The sequence below is a fragment of the Oryzias latipes genome, chromosome 2 (genome assembly GCF_053564925.1).
Source record: "Oryzias latipes strain Hd-rR chromosome 2, Olatipes_Hd-rR_3.1".
Taxonomy (NCBI): Eukaryota; Metazoa; Chordata; class Actinopteri; order Beloniformes; family Adrianichthyidae; genus Oryzias; species Oryzias latipes.
Window position 1 is genome coordinate 26677449 of NC_136238.1, and position 16511 is coordinate 26693959.

The following is a 16511-nucleotide window of genomic DNA, read 5'->3' on the forward strand; positions in this document are numbered from 1 at the left end:
TGAGCCTCAACAACATCAGGGGATAAACAGGCTCCACTGTGTGTCATGTGGTGTCAAACCTCTGCCATATATATCAATAATCCACTGCATTTAATTAACACACATTGTGGTTGTTCTGTCTTTATCAGCACTTGCCTTTTATAATCTATTGCTTTTATCTGAACATATCATGTAACTTCCTCACAGAAACACTCACGCAGTGTTTCCTGTCTCCACAGAGAGTGAGTGTTGATGTCCAGAATCAGAATCAGGTTTATTGAAGAGTTCTACAAAAGCATCAGTAATTACGTCTCCATGTCTGGATCATGTGATCATTCAGAGACTAAAAATAAAAAAATAAAAAGGGAAAATTAGTGAATAATTTTGTTATTGTCTCCATGAAAATAAGAAAAATATCATCAAGAGCTGGAGACCTAAGCAGACTGCCTCTTGGATGCCTCAGCGGCTCTATCTGAACGCCAGCTCGCTTCTGTAAGGAGCCGATTGCCAATTAAGCAGCAAGACGGCTCCGGAAACCGGAAACAGCGGGTTAAGAAAATGATGGAACTATCAAAGTTGTAGGTTTAAAGGCTGTCATCTGGACTTGGTATTTTAAGTTGAAGACGTTTCACCTCTTATCCAAGAGGCTATGTCAATTCTGAATTAGCTGGTAAAAGTGATGGTATATATGTGCTCATGGGGGAGGAGTCAGACCTGAAAAGGATGGTATTCTCAACTTAGACTACATGGTTTCAGATCGTTAGCAGTTCCTTGTCCAGGAGTTGGGGAGCCAGTGACTCCCTCCGCAATCTGGTCATCTCTTTCAGCTGTTAATGACCTAAGTGAAAGTGGTTTGGTTTGTTTGTTTGTTGGGGACAGAGAGCCAAAGAAAGTGGAAAGTCTGAGAAGGAAGCAGCTCTGAAGCTCTGCAGCTGACGGTGCAGCTTCAGGACTCATGAGGAGGAGCACATGCACGGCTCTGATGCTGCTGAACGTCTGACTGAGATGATCCACATTCAGAAGAGAGTTTCAGAGTGAAAGACGTGTGGAAGAAGAGAATCCTGAAGGTTTCTGTGCAGACATGAACTCAGTCAGAGAGCGTCTGAATGTTGGAGGATCCAGAAGAAACCAGGAGCTCATGAAGGTGGTTCTGTTGGAGCAGAGAGCAGAACTCTGATCCCAGTTTCAGGAACAATGCAGGCTCATGTTCTGGACTGAAGAGTTCTCCTGAAATGTTCTGTTCAGACTTCTTCAGGATCACATCTGTGTGTGAATGTGGAGGTTTGTCTGAACCAAGCTGCAGCTAGTTCACTTTGAAGCTCCTTCAGGCTCACACAGCAACAATGACAAAGACTGAAGCTGCTGTGCTGCCCTCTAGTGGCTAACATGGGATCTGCAGCACACATTTCTGCTTGGTTATTGGTTTCTGCTTTCATAGAAAGAAACAAAAATATTTAATCTTAATACAAACTAACAGTCCACTCAGACAATGTTTCCTCCTTCAGTGTCACATCCAGAAACACTGAACAGTCTTCATCAGTGAAGAAGATTCTCATCTTCTCACCAGCTTCCTGCTCTGAAGGAAACATCTTCATTCATCATCATGGACAGCCAGACCAACCTCTGTAGAAACACAATCCTCTAGTTCCAGACTAAAGAAATGATCCCTGAAAGTAGAGTCTTAGTGAGTTCTGGATGTTGTTTGTCCTCTTCTGTCTGCAGACAGGAACTCCTGCTCCTGGTCTCCTCCTGCAGATCACAGACTCACACCTCCTCCAATCAGACTGCAGCTTGTTTCTGAATAAAAAAAAGGATTTTAGTTCTTTTCAATCATCAAAGTAACCTATAAGTGAAATGTTGAAATAGCCTAAACTCCACCAAGTATTCCCCAACATCTTTGTCCAGTTGTGTCAAACTATCTTCTTCTCTGTTGGGTCCAGCTGTCTCATAGATTAGTAGTCATCCTAAAGCCTTCAACTATCTGATCACAGATGGATCGGTCCTTCTGGAACCTTATCAGACATATCAGGAGCCTTCACTAAGCCTCATCCTATGTTCATCTTTACTCTCCATGAAGTGACTGCAGCAGGAATTGAGAGACCAAACTGTTAACTTAGCAGTCTGTGATCTGCAGGAGGAGACCAGGAGCAGGAGTTCCTGTCTGCAGACAGAAGAGGACAAACAACATCCAGAACTCACTAAGACTCTACTTTCAGGGATCATTTCTTTAGTCTGGAACTAGAGGATTGTGTTTCTACAGAGGTTGGTCTGGCTGTCCATGATGATGAATGAAGATGTTTCCTTCAGAGCAGGAAGCTGATGAGAATCTTCTTCACTGATGAAGACTGTTCAGTGTTTCTGGATGTGACACTGAAGGAGGAAACATTGTCTGAGTGGACTGTTGGTTTGTTGGAACCTGAAATGGATTTTTGTAACGACTCATGAAGTAAAAACATGTGTGAATGAATCAGATCAGGTTATCTCTGTCCTGAGGTTATTATTAAACTCTGACAGTCCACTTGAATCTGAATGTGAGATTTTACTTCCATGACATTTTTGGATCGAAACATCAAACCTTCATCGCTGCCTCCAGAAAAACCAGCAAACAGACTGAGAGGAAGACACATTCCTCATCTAATGTCATCAGTTCAGAGTCATCAACAGAAGCTGACAGTTTCACAGAGAGGACTCAGACCCTGCTGACCTGGGACTGACCGTGGAAAAACCCCAGAAAAGGATCCTTAGTGTCAGTGGGGGGGGGGGTGTCATGACTCCCCGTGGAAAACAAGGGAGCAGATGAGAGAAACCATCCTCCAGAAAGCAGCTCCACACTCAGACTGAGTTTATAGAGGCTGACAGGACTGAGGTTCTGCCACAACAGTTGATAAAAAGGGATATCCCATGATGCACTGGGATCTTTTTCAGTCTTTATGTGGATTCATCAGCCTCTATTATTTAATGTTTGTGTTTTTTTTCTCTTCATTAATCTGTAATTTAAAAATCTGGAGTTCAAAATGTTTTTTTCTCAGCTTCAGGAAGCGACACAGAAATCTGACACGTTTTTCTGCAGCTGGAGATCCTAAATGTGTCTGGATGGAGGTCAAACATCTTTGATGGTTAAATCAAGGATTATTTTAAATGTTTTAGATGAATTTCTTTGTGGTTGTTCTGTACTCCACCACTTCTCTTTGTCCTTCTTGCTTCACCTCAGAACTGCTGCTCCATATCCTCAGACGATGAAGAAAACTGAATTTTATATTAATTAAGACAAACTATTATGATCTAAACCAATCAAAGCTGCTGACAGAAATGTTTTCCATTCTTCAGGTTTACCTCAGGTTCCTCTCCTTTCTTTCACATTGTGGTAAGTGTTGAGTCACTTTGGAAAACTTTCATCATCTGTGTATATTTGTGCAAACATGAGCTCTAAAAAGAAAACTGGAAGGAGTATAAGGGAACAGAGAAGACAGGTTTGATGAACTTCTGCTCCCACAGTCGATGCAGCAGAGACAGAAACTGAGAGCAAACATCAAGTATAAATATCCAGGTGGCAGACCACATTTTAAATTAAAAAAAGTTAAAACGCAGAAAACCATAAAAAATAATGTCTAGAAATTCTGCAAAGATATTAATCTAAAGGATAAAATTACTATGAAATTGATTTTTAAAAGTCGTGATTCATGAACACATGTCATGAATAAAACAGTTGTTTTATAAAAAATTCTAGAAGTATTTGTTGGACATTGACTGCAGCCAATCAGCTTACTCAAAACCGGTCACATGACCTCAAGATCCAGCATTCACTGCTTGGACAGAGAGGCACATTAATGAGAAAACAGTTCTGTTTTCTCATTAATTTTCATTAAATTTGGACTATTTTAACACTAGATTTTCTTGCATGTGTAACACCCACTGATCTACTGAGGCTCATTCTATAGAACAGAAAATGCTGCAGCCTCTATCAGGTCTATCAGCTGGTCTGGCAGAAAGCTCTGCTGGCTAAGCTAGGTCATGTGTCCATGCTGACTTCAGTTACGTTCACTGCATCCACCTGTGGACAAATACAGCGCTGGGCCTCTCCACATTTCCAACAGTGGGTGAGCCTGATCAGGTCATGTTTACGATGCTCTTCAGGAACCCCCACTTCTCTTGGGCGTCCTCCTCCTGGATGGAGAGGGCAGCTCCTGCCTTGCTCTCTCTTGGACCTCCAGCGGGGTGGGTGTCTGTCTGGAGCATGGGGTGGGGCTCCCTTGGGGAGCTGGGGGTCGTGCCTGGGGTTGGGCTTGCTTTTGGTTTTTCATATCCACCGTGCAAAATGTGTAGCAATATTCAATCCCAGTCAGCATGACTTCAGTGCTCACTCGGTGTGGCTACATGCTCTGCGCGAGCCAAGCATGTCTGATCAGTGCAGCCGGAGTCTTCGTGTTTGTGTAAAGGGAAGGGATGGGAAAGGTGCTTTGTAACATTCAACGCTTCAGACCTCAGTCCGTCTGACTGTGTCTCCCGGGAGAACGGAGTCTCTGAGCAGAGGAGTACATTTGCTGCGGCTTTTTAAGGCAGAAGTGCCGCTTCGGGCAGTCCTGAGAAAACATGCAATCGTGTGAATTTGTGTTTCCAATCGTGTCCCGACAAAATAAAGGCTGAAGTTTTTCCTACATATTTACAGCCAAGATGCACATTGTGGCATTATGCCTGCAGTACGGAGTTTGAATGCATCAGAAGCTTAATGTTGTTGTTGACACGGATTAGCCGGATCCCAAACTCTTCTCCTGAATCTTATGGTTTTTTTTATTTTAATCGATAGAATGATTATAAATCTGGTTTTTATTTTTCTCCCTCTCGGGTTAACGCAAACTTTCAGACTTGGGAGAGAGAGAGAGATGGAAAACCGCAGCCTGCAGCGCAGCGCTCTAGAAGCTGAAGCAGAGACTCTGTGGGAGAATTTCGAACATGAGTATCATGTTTCACCCTTCTATTGACGCGTTCTTCCTACCAAGACAAAGGTAGATAAAAGTGGAAAGATTTCATGTAATCCATGGACACCAGTGAAGATCACAAATCATTGAAGAACAAAGGTTTAGAGCACTGTCTAGTGGGTCTAGATGACCCAACTCCCAATGTTAAAGTGCCTAGGATAGCAAAAGGGTTACAGGCTAAGAGCCTGCTGGCTCTATTTCCATGTTCATAATTTTGTTGTTTGGCAAAGGGAAGGTCGACTCCTGCTGCTTAATCATTTTCTCCGTGGAGCAGACGGGGTTTCTTAATTTAATTAAAACCTTAGAGCCCAGATATGAGCTGTATTGTTAATCCTTTAGAAAATGGTGCTACTGTCAAGGTGAATGTTTGTCTCCTTTTAGTCTAGACTACAAAGTGTGACTCAAAACACAGCTGGGACTTTAAGTAAAGAAGTAACCTTTTTATTTTGGACAAGTGAAAACAAGTTTAGAATAACGAAATTAGACAAAAACAAGACAAAAGTTATATAAAACAAGACAATTATTTAAACACAGGTCCAAAAAGGGAGTAAGAAGACAAATCTTACACTTAACTTTGATTCCAAGAGTGTGTTCATTTATTTATTATTCATCCCAGAAATGGGGGTTACATTTGTCTTGGGTTTGATGAAATATAAGCAACATTTGCTTGAACTTGTCTGGCGTTTGTACTTATTGCTTTCCTTAAGTAGGGTGGGGGGAAAAAAAAAAAGGGAAAAATCAGAAATCGAATTAAATAAAAGCGGAGATTTTATTTTTAAGGCCATATCGCCCAGCCCTAATTATAAGGCTTAAATAGGGCTTTTAATATTTAGCGGCTCCAGGCATATTTGTTTTGTCTTTTTCGTCCAGTTTGGCTCTTTCAACATTTTGGGTTGCCGACCCCTGGTCTAGAGGTTGGCGTCATGTCTATATCGCATTTAAGTGCAATAGCAGCATGATCTAAGATTGTGATCGGGATTATTGTCATTTCGTCAATTCTATGTATTTCAGCTTTATGTGTAAAAACAATCGTCAAGTTGTGAGTATGATTTGTGCCTGTTTGAGTAGAAAGTGAAATTTCTGTCATTTGGAAATTTAGATCTCCATACATCCACAAATCCAGTCTCCATAGACAAAGATTTAAGGGTTATAGCCATTTTGGATAAAGATGTAGAAAAATGTCCAGTTGTGACATTATACAGTTAAAGTGTCCCATGAGTAGAATACCAGAGCTATGCTCTATCGTATTAAAGAGCGATTTGACAAATCCTGGCTGATCCTCGTTCCGAGTGTGACCGAACGCCCTCTTACATTTGCACCCCAAATGTAGACTGGATTTGATAGGTTAAAAAACATACAATTTATTAAAGACTTGACACGAATTCCATAAAAGAGAAGGTTAAAATAAACTCAGACAGTTGGACCACACTCCAACACTGCTTGAGGGCGGCTGCCTCCACGATCGCCTCAGCCCCACTGCACCGGCGGGTAGCCACAAACACCACCAAGGGAGATCTCTGATCCAAACCCTCATCAGGAGTACCTGCTCAGGGCCCAAATGCACACAAAAACACCACAACCCAAACAGTGTTTAAAAGAAAATACAAAACAGAAGAGGTGCACCTGAGCAGGTCACCACTAATTTATGGGCTGAAAACAAGGGGGTCCCCCTTACACAATACTATATATGGCACCCACCAGCTACCATAAGGATAAAAGGAGGAGGCAGCCACCTTCAGCCAGGTCCAGACACCAAGATACTAAACATGAGCAAAAAACAGTTTAAAAATGGATAAAAGCAAGGGTGTCAAACATTAAAAACAATGACTAAAAACACTACAAGCAAAACACCAGTGGCAACTCTGCAGTATACAGTAAACCCTTGTTTTTCGCGGGGGTTACGTTCCAAAAAGAACCTGTGATAGGCAAAATCCGTGAAGTAGAAACCTCTATTTTACTTTAAATAGTACTTTAAAAACGTTTTTTTTTCAACAAATAACTTCTGTACTGTACTGTCAAATAATAATTTGAATCATCGATGTAAACAGAAGGCTTCAAATCGCGGAGATTAGCCCCGCCCACCGCGACCCGAGAGTAATTGAATTAAACGGGAGAACATTTAAAATGATCATGAAAAAAATACAAAGTACAAACGGACAAATAGTGGCTCAGGTGTATTTCAATGCTCTTCAGTCTGAGAAGCTGCAGTGTTTTCTCCTTCTCAAGCCCGCGGTGCAGCTGTGTGTGTTTGTTCGGGAGAAGAACATAGTGATTGACATTTGGTGTTGCTCTTTTTCTTTGGGTTTTAGAGAAACTTGAAATTGCAAGATGATTTGCATGTACGTAATTTGGAAAGCTGATTTACGTACGTGTACATGTGGGGTTCCCCAGGGTTCAATCTTGGGTCCAATACTTTTTAACTTGTATATGTTGCCTCTTGGGGATGTCATCAGGAGACACGGCGTTGACTTTCACAGCTATGCTGATGATACACAGCTTTACATCGCCGTGTCTCCTGATGACCTTGAACCTGTCAACACTCTTTTAAACTGCATTTTAGATATAAAGCTGTGGATGGCAGAAAACTTCTTGCAGCTCAACCAGGACAAAACTGAAGTTTTAATCATTGGTCCTGAAGACAAGAGAGAGATGATTTTACCCAAACTTAGGAATTTTAAATCTTCTCAGTGTGTGAGAAACCTGGGCGTACTTTTTGACTCTGAGCTGAATTTTACTCCTCACATCAGAAACATTGTGAAAATAGGATTTTATCATCTCAAAAACATTGCCAGAGTCCGCCCGTTCCTCTCTCTTGCCAGCACAGAGGTGCTAATGCATGCTTTTATTTTTAGTCGTTTAGATTACTGTAATGCCCTGCTCTCTGGTTTACCCCAAAAGTCGATCTCAAATCTAAAACTTCTACAGAACTCAGCGGCACGAGTTCTGACGAGGACCAGGGGGCGGGAACACATTACACCGGTTTTAAAATCGCTGCATTGGATCCCTGTGCGTTTCAGGATTGATTTTAAAGTTCTTTTAATGTTTTTATGGTCTTGGGCCTTCTTATTTAAATGATATTCTTTTAAAATATGAGCCCTCGCGGACCTTGAGGTCTTCCGGTACTGGCCTCTTAGTTGTTCCCAAGGTGAGGACCAAAACTTATGGCGAGGCTTCGTTCTGCCATTACGGTCCTCGCCTGTGGAACAGCCTGCCGGAGAGCCTCAGGGCCGCAGAGACTGTAGAGGTTTTTAAGAAGAGGCTCAAGACCCACCTTTTTACTCTGGCTTTTATATGACTTTGATCATTCCTTATGTCTTTTATTATTCATCTATTTATTAATTGAGGTATTTATTTACATATTTAATTATTTATTTTCTTGTAAGGACTATTATTATCTTTGTTTCTAATATGCAATTCTTTTTATTGTTATTTTACCAATGATTCTTAGGTTATGTTTTAATCACTGACGTTTTTATTTTTTTTATTTTTTAATTACTAACATTCTTATATCTAATTTTATTTTTTATCTTTTTCTATTTTTATTGTTGTTATTTTATGATCATTTTTATTTTTTATTCTGATGTTTTTTTACTCCAGTGTTTCCTCTGGGGGATCCATCGTTCTTGGGCACCACCAGCTTGACCTGTAGGGCATGCCGTTGCTGTGGTGTCCGTTCTGGTTGGGCGGGCTGGGGTCCCACTCTGTGGTCTAATAGCCATGGATGGGGCCCTGGGCTGCCCTGTGTTGGGCGGGCGCTGCGGTAATGGCCCCTGTGGTCCGGCTGGGCCTTGGAATGAATGGATCCCCATGATATCGTTTCCTCGCAGCAGTACCAAGCCAGACCTTCTTCAACTTCAGTTCTTTTTCTGTTCACGGTTCTACTGGGGTAACTGGGTGGGTGGGGATGGGGGCGGGGGGTGGTGAGGGAGGGGTACCTTCTTTGTGTGATTGTCCTTTGTTTTCTGTTTTTAATAACTTTCACTTTTTATGACTGTTTTATCTGTTTTTATGTTAAGCGCTTTGTGTTTTTAACCAAAATGAAAGGCGCTATATAAATAAATAAAGTTTGAGTTTGAGTTTACATATTAAACTGCAACATTATTGACGCACAGGTAGAGAAGAAGCGGAGTGACTTTTTTAGCCAATCAGAATGCAGAACACAATGCACGATGCAAATCCGTGAAGTAGCGAAACCGTGAAAAGTAAACCGCGTTATAGCAAGGGATCACTGTACTCAAAAATGTTTTATGTATGTCCTCAATCATGGAAAAATGCTACAAGAACATTCTAAAAACCCCTAAAACTCAAATTTAATAGAAGTGGGTTTTTAAACACCAACTTGCAGTGACATAGAAAATGTTGTCTGCCCTCTTGTGGTGAAATTAATACACTGTACTGTTGACACTTGAGCGTAAATACCTTTTTTTCCTGCAGATTGTGCCAGAAATGCTGAAACAATGTACAGCTGGTTTAATAACGATCATTTAGGACAGGGTTGGGCGATGTCACTTAAATTGGCAGTTGATGATGTTTGCAGTCAACCATCGGGATGGACGATGATATCATGGGGGTTGGGTAGTTTTTTGTTATTTATTTATTTGTTATTTTACTTTATTACTTTATTTTATTTCCCAAATAATGACTCATTCACGATGATCCAGTTTAAACTGAGGGAAGTGATTTAAAAAAACCAACACCACTGAGTGTCTGACTCCCCCCATAAGAGATGGGGTAGGGCAGTGTTTTTCAACCTTTTTTGAGCCACAGCAAACTTGACAAAAATCCAGGAGCACACCAGCATTCATCTGTTTTTTCTAAATGTTGTAATACAAGTTAAAAGATTTAAAAAATGTTTGATGTGTGTTCGTTGTGGTTTCAATTAGGGTTGGGCGATGTCCCGTAAATTGGCCGTTGACGATGTTTGCTGTCAACCATCGGGATGGACGATGACATCGCCTGGGGGGGGGGGGGTTATTTTTACATTTTTCGTTCTTATATAACTGCTATTCGTTATTTTGCTTTTTTCATTTTATTTCCTAACTAATGACTAATCCGCGATGATCCAGTATAAACTGAGGTGACTTTAACAAAAAAAAGTAACAAACAAAATAGAAAAGAAGTAGTCCGCTCCCGCACTTAACTAGCGAAGTGGACCGGCGGAGTGCGGATTTACAGCTTTGTGTTATATGGGAAAGGGGGGGGGGTACATGAACGGTATATCTGGGAGATTTAAGACTGCGATCCGTCCCGCAGCTCTAGGGGTACGAGCTACCGAACTCAGAACCTGGTCTAAACATGTGTCTGAGCAGAGCTCAGATCGTCAGCAGACACACAGCGGTTTGAGCTTCAAAGCAGAAATGTCGCTCAGTCCTTCCTTAGAAAACATTCAAACAATCACGTGGATTTGTGTTTCCAGTCGTGTCCCGACTAAATAAAGGCTGATGTTATTCACAGGATGCAGCGCGACCCAAAGCTAATGTTGTTAGCCCGTGTTAGCATACTGCTGATCCTGGCTTCGTTCAGAAAAGGTACTGACCACACGGATTAAAATTCAAATGATGAGCGAACAAGTGTTTCATAATAACCGTAACATTATTAAAAGCACGTTTAGAAGATCATCTCGTATTTTACGGAGCTGACATGTCAATGTATATAGCCGCTCGGCACTGTTTAACATTGTTTTGTATTGAATTGTTACATTCGATAAAGTTTGAAAAAAAAAAAGCCGCTCGGCGGAATTTATATCCTTCCGGTTTTCAAACCCTACTGCGCATGTGCGAATGATTTATTCCGACGGAAAGTGTGACCTCAGTGAACGTTTGTTATATTCTGAAAACATTTTTCTGAGCCCATGTACATGGTTGGATTCTAATCCGACCATTGATCCCCTCAAGATATTTTGTACATATAACCGCGGCTTATGGTGTTGACTCGCAACGTGGCGGGGGCGTGGCATCACGATGGTGTCTCTCCATCGGGATGTCAGTCACCCATCACGATGGACAATGATATCGTCCATCGGTACAACCCTAGTTTCAATGCATTTAAGAAAAAGACTAATTGTGCCCTGAGACGCTGTCAATTTCACCCAATGCATCACGGGAGATGTAGTGCAAACAGCTGCCGAACGCAGATAGACTCGCTTCTCTGAGCTTCATAGTTTGTTTCGCAGAATCAGGACAAAGAAGTGAAGACTTTTCCACTTCTGATTGGTTAGACTAATGACATGTGATTAAACCTCCAAGAATTATTGGTGGAGACAGTTAAAGGGGCGGCACTTTTGTGAAAACGTCTGAAGATATAGCTAAATTGCGGTACTGTCATTCTTATCAAAATTTCTTTAATAGAATCAAATAAACACAAAGAAAAAAGTATTTTATGATCTTTCATATTCCTAACTACTCTGTGTTTCATCAGGGCCTGTTTGGATGAACAAAGAGCTGATATCCTGGAGATGGTAAATATTTTTAGATTAGTTAATGGGGTCAATTTCAAACGGCACACCTGACCATCTTCCACTTGAAAAACACCGGGGTAGGAAACACAAGATCATTGACCACCACCTTATTACTGTAAAAGATGAGTTTGTCAGTGTGGGGAGTGTGTGTTTATTAAAATGTATAGTAACCTTTTTTGAAAACTTATAAGTTTCTTTAATTAGGTGTTTAACCTACTGAAGACTGAAAGACTGACATCACCCCTAACTGTCTTATCTGTAAAAGAGAACCAAGACAGACTATTTCTTGACAATACACATACAGTATACCTTTAAAAGCATAAAAGTTCTCCTTTTTTGTCTTTTTTTCCCTACAGTCCCCCCTCAGCATTTTGCGAGTGAAGAGGATCTGTGCAACCAACAGAGCAATTTAAGAATGGAACCTCCACAAATTAAAGAGGAACACGAAGAACCAGTACTTCCACAAATTAAAATAGAACATGGAGAACCAAATACTTCACAGATTAAAGAGGAACATGGAGAACCAGAAACTTCACAGATTAAAGAGGAACATGGAGAACCAGAAACTTTGCAGATTAAAGAGGAACTGCAGGAACGAGAAGCTCCACAGATTAAAGAGGAACAAGTGGAACAACAACTTCCACAAATTAAAGAGGAGCCAGAGGAACTCTGCATCAGTCAGGATGAAGATCAGCCTGATCTTAAGCAGGAGACTGATACCTTGATGTAGATTCCTACTTATGAGGAAGATGAGAACAGTGAAGCAGATCTAAACAATCAGCAGAGCTTTAATGTAACCGACAGTCAGGATGAAGAAGGAAACCAAAATAAAGAATCAACATCAACTACAGATGAGGAGACAGAATCAACATCAACTACAGATGAGGAGACAGAATCAACATCAACTACAGGTGAAGAGACAGAATCAACATCAACTACAGATGAGGAGACAGACCCACAGAACAGATATCAGAGGATGAGTTTTAGTTATTTATCTCAACTCAAAACAAACATGAGACACACAGGAGAAAAGCCTTTTTCTTGTATAGAATGTGACAAAAGTTTTAGTCAAACATCTCATCTTAAATCACACATGAGAACTCATACAGGAGAAAAGCCATTTTCTTGTATAGAATGTGATAAACGTTTTAGTCGTGTGTTTACTCTCAAAAAACACATGAGAACTCATACAGGAGAGAAGCCTTTTTCATGTAAAGAATGTAATAAAAGTTTTAGTTTTGTATGTAATCTCAAAACACACATGAGAACTCACACAGGAGAAAAGCCTTTTTCTTGTAAAGAATGTGATAAAAGTTTTAGTGAAAAATCAAAACTCAAAATACACATGAGAACTCATACAGGAGAAAAGCCTTTTTCTTGTAAAGAATGTGATAAAAGTTTTAGTGAAATATCTAGTCTCAAAAGACACATGAGAAGTCACACAGGAGAGAAGCCTTTTTCTTGTAAAGAATGTGATAAAAGTTTTAGTTTTGCACATATTCTCAAAACACATATGAGAATTCATAAAACAGAAAAGCGCCTTTCTTGTAAAGCATGTGATAAAAGTTTTAGTCATGCATCTGATCTCAAAAACCACATGAGAACTCACGCAGGAGAAAAGCCTTTTTCTTGTACAGAATGTGATAAACGTTTTAGTCAATTATCTAATCTCAAAAACCACATAAGAACTCATACAGGAGAAAAGCCTTTTTCTTGTACAGAATGTGATAAACGTTTTAGTGAAATATCTAATCTCAAAAAACACATGAGAACTCACACAGGAGAAAAGCCATTTTCTTGTAAAGTATGTAAAAAAAAATTTAACCAAACATCCAGTCTCAAGACACACATGAAAACACATTAAAGGGGACTACCCTTTTCATGTAAAGAATGTGATAAACAATTTTAGTTCTGTATCTAGTCTTTTTGTGTAAACAATATAAAAAAAGTTTTAGCAATGTATTTAGTCTCAAATCACCCCTTTTTGTGTAAAGTATTTGCCAAAAGGTTTAGTGATGTAGTTGACCTTAAAACAGAGAACTCATGCAAAAGAGAAACTGGCCTGAGGTCAGCTATTAAACCATCCTGATCTTTCATTTAAATGTATACAGGCTGATGGGCTCCAGACCACATTGATGGAGTTATTTAGTAATAAGGAGGCAGAAGTGATTATTGGATGCATTGAAGTGAAACCCTTCTTTTTCATTCTTCTGACTTAAAATTGTCATTTTTAAGACATTATTTTTACGTGTTTGTCATTTATAAGCCACTATGCTCACATATCTCAAATCAGGGATTGTGTAATGATTCTAAACATCATGAGTTTCACTTTTTAATTATTTAACTTCATGAAATTAATTCTTTTAGATATACCGCTAAATAGAAATGTGCTGTTTTGAATTATGAGGGTAAGATTTGATTTTTTAAAAATGCTGATAATGTTCAATTTTTGTTGGTTGATTTTTCTTAGTAGAATTTTGTACTTTGAGTTAACCATTGTGGTTGTTGTTTATGTCAGGGACACTGACAGACGAAGTGTGTATTATTCTACACCGTGGAAGCCCGATATGTTTCTTCTGCAAAGTGCATTAATTTCTCATATTGCACACTTTGAAGTCCATTAACCTGCTTATACCATGGTCACTTACAAAAGAATTAAATATTCAATCCGTTTTTAGTACTTTATTCTTGTTATTTTTTGGATTTAAATCGTGTTTTTCTCAAAAAGTGGACTATTTGTTACGTGATGTGGCACATTGTCACTGTAACATAACGCACCGGCGGGGCCAGCACTGACTTTGACTACAGCTGCAAAGGAAAGGGATATCTATGCCGACCATCATGATGTGTTAAATAAAATCAGTTCAGAGATAAAGTTCACCTCTTAGTGCTTGTTTTTGTCAATATGATTAAGCTAAAGGTTGTGGTAAAGTAGCCAGCGCAGTGATGTAGAATATTGAATCTATGTGACCGGAACTTCTTTTTAGGCGTGCAATTATCACTGTGGATTATCACTTTTTAATCTATACCCAGCAGCCAATCAGAATCAAGTATTTACCCGGACCATGGTATAAGCTATAACTTTGTTGTCTAAGTCTTTGTGTTACCATGACTAAACTAGAATTATTGTATACTGTACATCTCTAAATCTAACACTATATGGTTCATAAATATTTCAGTATTGTTTAAAATGTAAAATTATAAAGAACCAGACTGGTGTTTGTGTCAGGTGTTCTTGTGATTCATGTTTTCTTGTAGACATTAGAACTGTTCCTCTGTTCTTTTTGGTTCTCAGTGTTCTGTCCCAATCTTTATTGTAAAGAATAAAGTTGACGTGAACATCAGTCAGAAGTGTGAAGTCTTTCCCACAGTCTGGGTTTCTGCTGTTTGTTGGTTCTCTGCTGGTTCCAAAGCTGGACTCCTCAGGTCCAGTTCTGACTGCTGAACCCATGACTGAGGTGAGATCACAGAGCTCCATCCAATTATTTGATTGGTTCATCAGTCACATTGACCATTTTGTCTTTCTTAAATTTGCCTGTTTCAGCTCTGAAACATTTCCAACTCTAAACCAAACACCACCTTCTCTAGCAGAGTAGGTTTTCTTGTACATCTTCATGAAGGAACGTCCAGCTGTTCCAAACTGAAACCATCGGAAGTAGCACTGTGTAGATGCTCTCCACTCACTGAAACCACAGTTTTTTCTATTCTGCATAGAAATTTGTGTTTCTATATTGTTGATGTTCTTTCACTTTTGTTTTTGTCCAATTCTGACCTCTAGAGGAAGTATGTACAGGTGCACACAAAGGCCGCCTTTACACTGCATGGTTCAAGTGACCCAATTCCGATTTTTTTCCTCTCACGTGGCACAGATCGGATATGACCGGTGAACGTGTAAGCAGGAAAAAAGCGCATGGATTCCGTTTTTCTCAGATCGAATACATCTCATATGTGGAAATTAATCGGATACGAATCGGATACGTGCATTCGTGTGTGCCATGTAAGCAGACAGATCAGATATTCCCCAGTAAATGCGAGTCGTACCCCAGTGACGTCAATTCAGGACACCACCAATTGAGATCACACGACTTATTAAGGTGCTTTTGTGTGCTGATTTTTCTGTCAGTGTGTTACCTTTCAGCTTCAGGCTGGTCCGGTCAGGATGCAAACGGTACCTAATGAAGCGGGACACCGTTGCTATGGAACAGGTTAGAAGCCGTTTATTTCTTTGGGGGGCGTGTATGATGGGGACCGTGTGTGTGTGTGAGCGCGCGCGTGCTTGCGTGTGTGTGTGTGTATGGAGAGCAGAGGGGGTGTGAGCGCGGAGCGGGGGAGTGTCGGAGAACCATAAATTAAAAATAAGGTGTCTCACCCAAAAGTTTTTGAGTCTTTCTTAGCCCACTCTGGAGGCTGAGGGTTCAGAACGGAAAAGTGAACCCAGAGGAAATCTCCCGTGTGTTTCTGACTACGGTCAGAAAAGAGAAGTCATCGCGCAGGAAAGATTCAACACTTGGATCAAACTGTTGGTACAGCACAACGACTGCAAACACTTCCTCATTCAAAACTCAGAGAGAGCCGAGCAGCCCTCCTTTTTTTCCTCCCCCGTGCGTCCCCTCTGGAGCGCCCAAGGCAACGCCTCTTTCCGTCGCCGCCTTGCCTCCATGACAACCGCAATCACAAAAGTCCGAAAGAGGTCCGCAGAAGGCGGAAATACTGCTACGTAGTCCTCAGAACGTCTACGTTTGATAGTTTCAGCATTGTATAGTGTAAATGCAAAAATACGGTGGCCCTGAAGTGCAAAGCATTCAACAAATCACTCGATACAAAAACATTTTTAAGATCACAACAACAATTAAAAAAAAAAAAAAAATTTAAAAAGCTGCATTACATTTTAGAAAACAAAACAAAATTTCAGAAACCAAAACTTGAAAAACAAAAATGACAAAAAAAAAAACATTTCAGAAAACAAAATTAATTTCCAGGAAAAAAAGAAATATTAAAAAATGAAAACATTTCAAAAAAAAAAAAATCCAGAAAAAAATGAAATATTAAAAAATGAAAAACATTTCAGAAAGAAAAAAAAATTCCAGAAAAAAATGAAA

General features: G+C 40.1%; 1 protein-coding gene, 1 non-coding gene and 1 pseudogene across 2 annotated transcripts; 2 read left to right on the plus strand and 1 right to left on the minus strand.

The window, feature by feature from the left end:
* Positions 1-1456: 1456 nt before the first annotated feature.
* Positions 1457-1662, minus strand: LOC144990720 (small nucleolar RNA U3). Its single transcript, XR_013654678.1, has one exon. It is a non-coding gene; the product is annotated as a small nucleolar RNA U3 (small nucleolar RNA).
* A 517-nt stretch (positions 1663-2179) lies between these two features.
* Positions 2180-2377, plus strand: LOC144990751 (small nucleolar RNA U3; annotated as a pseudogene).
* Positions 2378-4856: 2479 nt separating this feature from the next.
* LOC144981279 (uncharacterized) lies at positions 4857-14756 on the plus strand. Its single transcript, XM_078937729.1, has 3 exons — positions 4857-11412; positions 11769-12323; positions 12354-14756. Exon 3 carries the CDS (start codon positions 12389-12391, stop codon positions 13274-13276), a length of 888 nt encoding a protein of 295 aa, XP_078793855.1. The 5' UTR covers positions 4857-11412; positions 11769-12323; positions 12354-12388; the 3' UTR covers positions 13277-14756.
* Positions 14757-16511: the final 1755 nt, after the last annotated feature.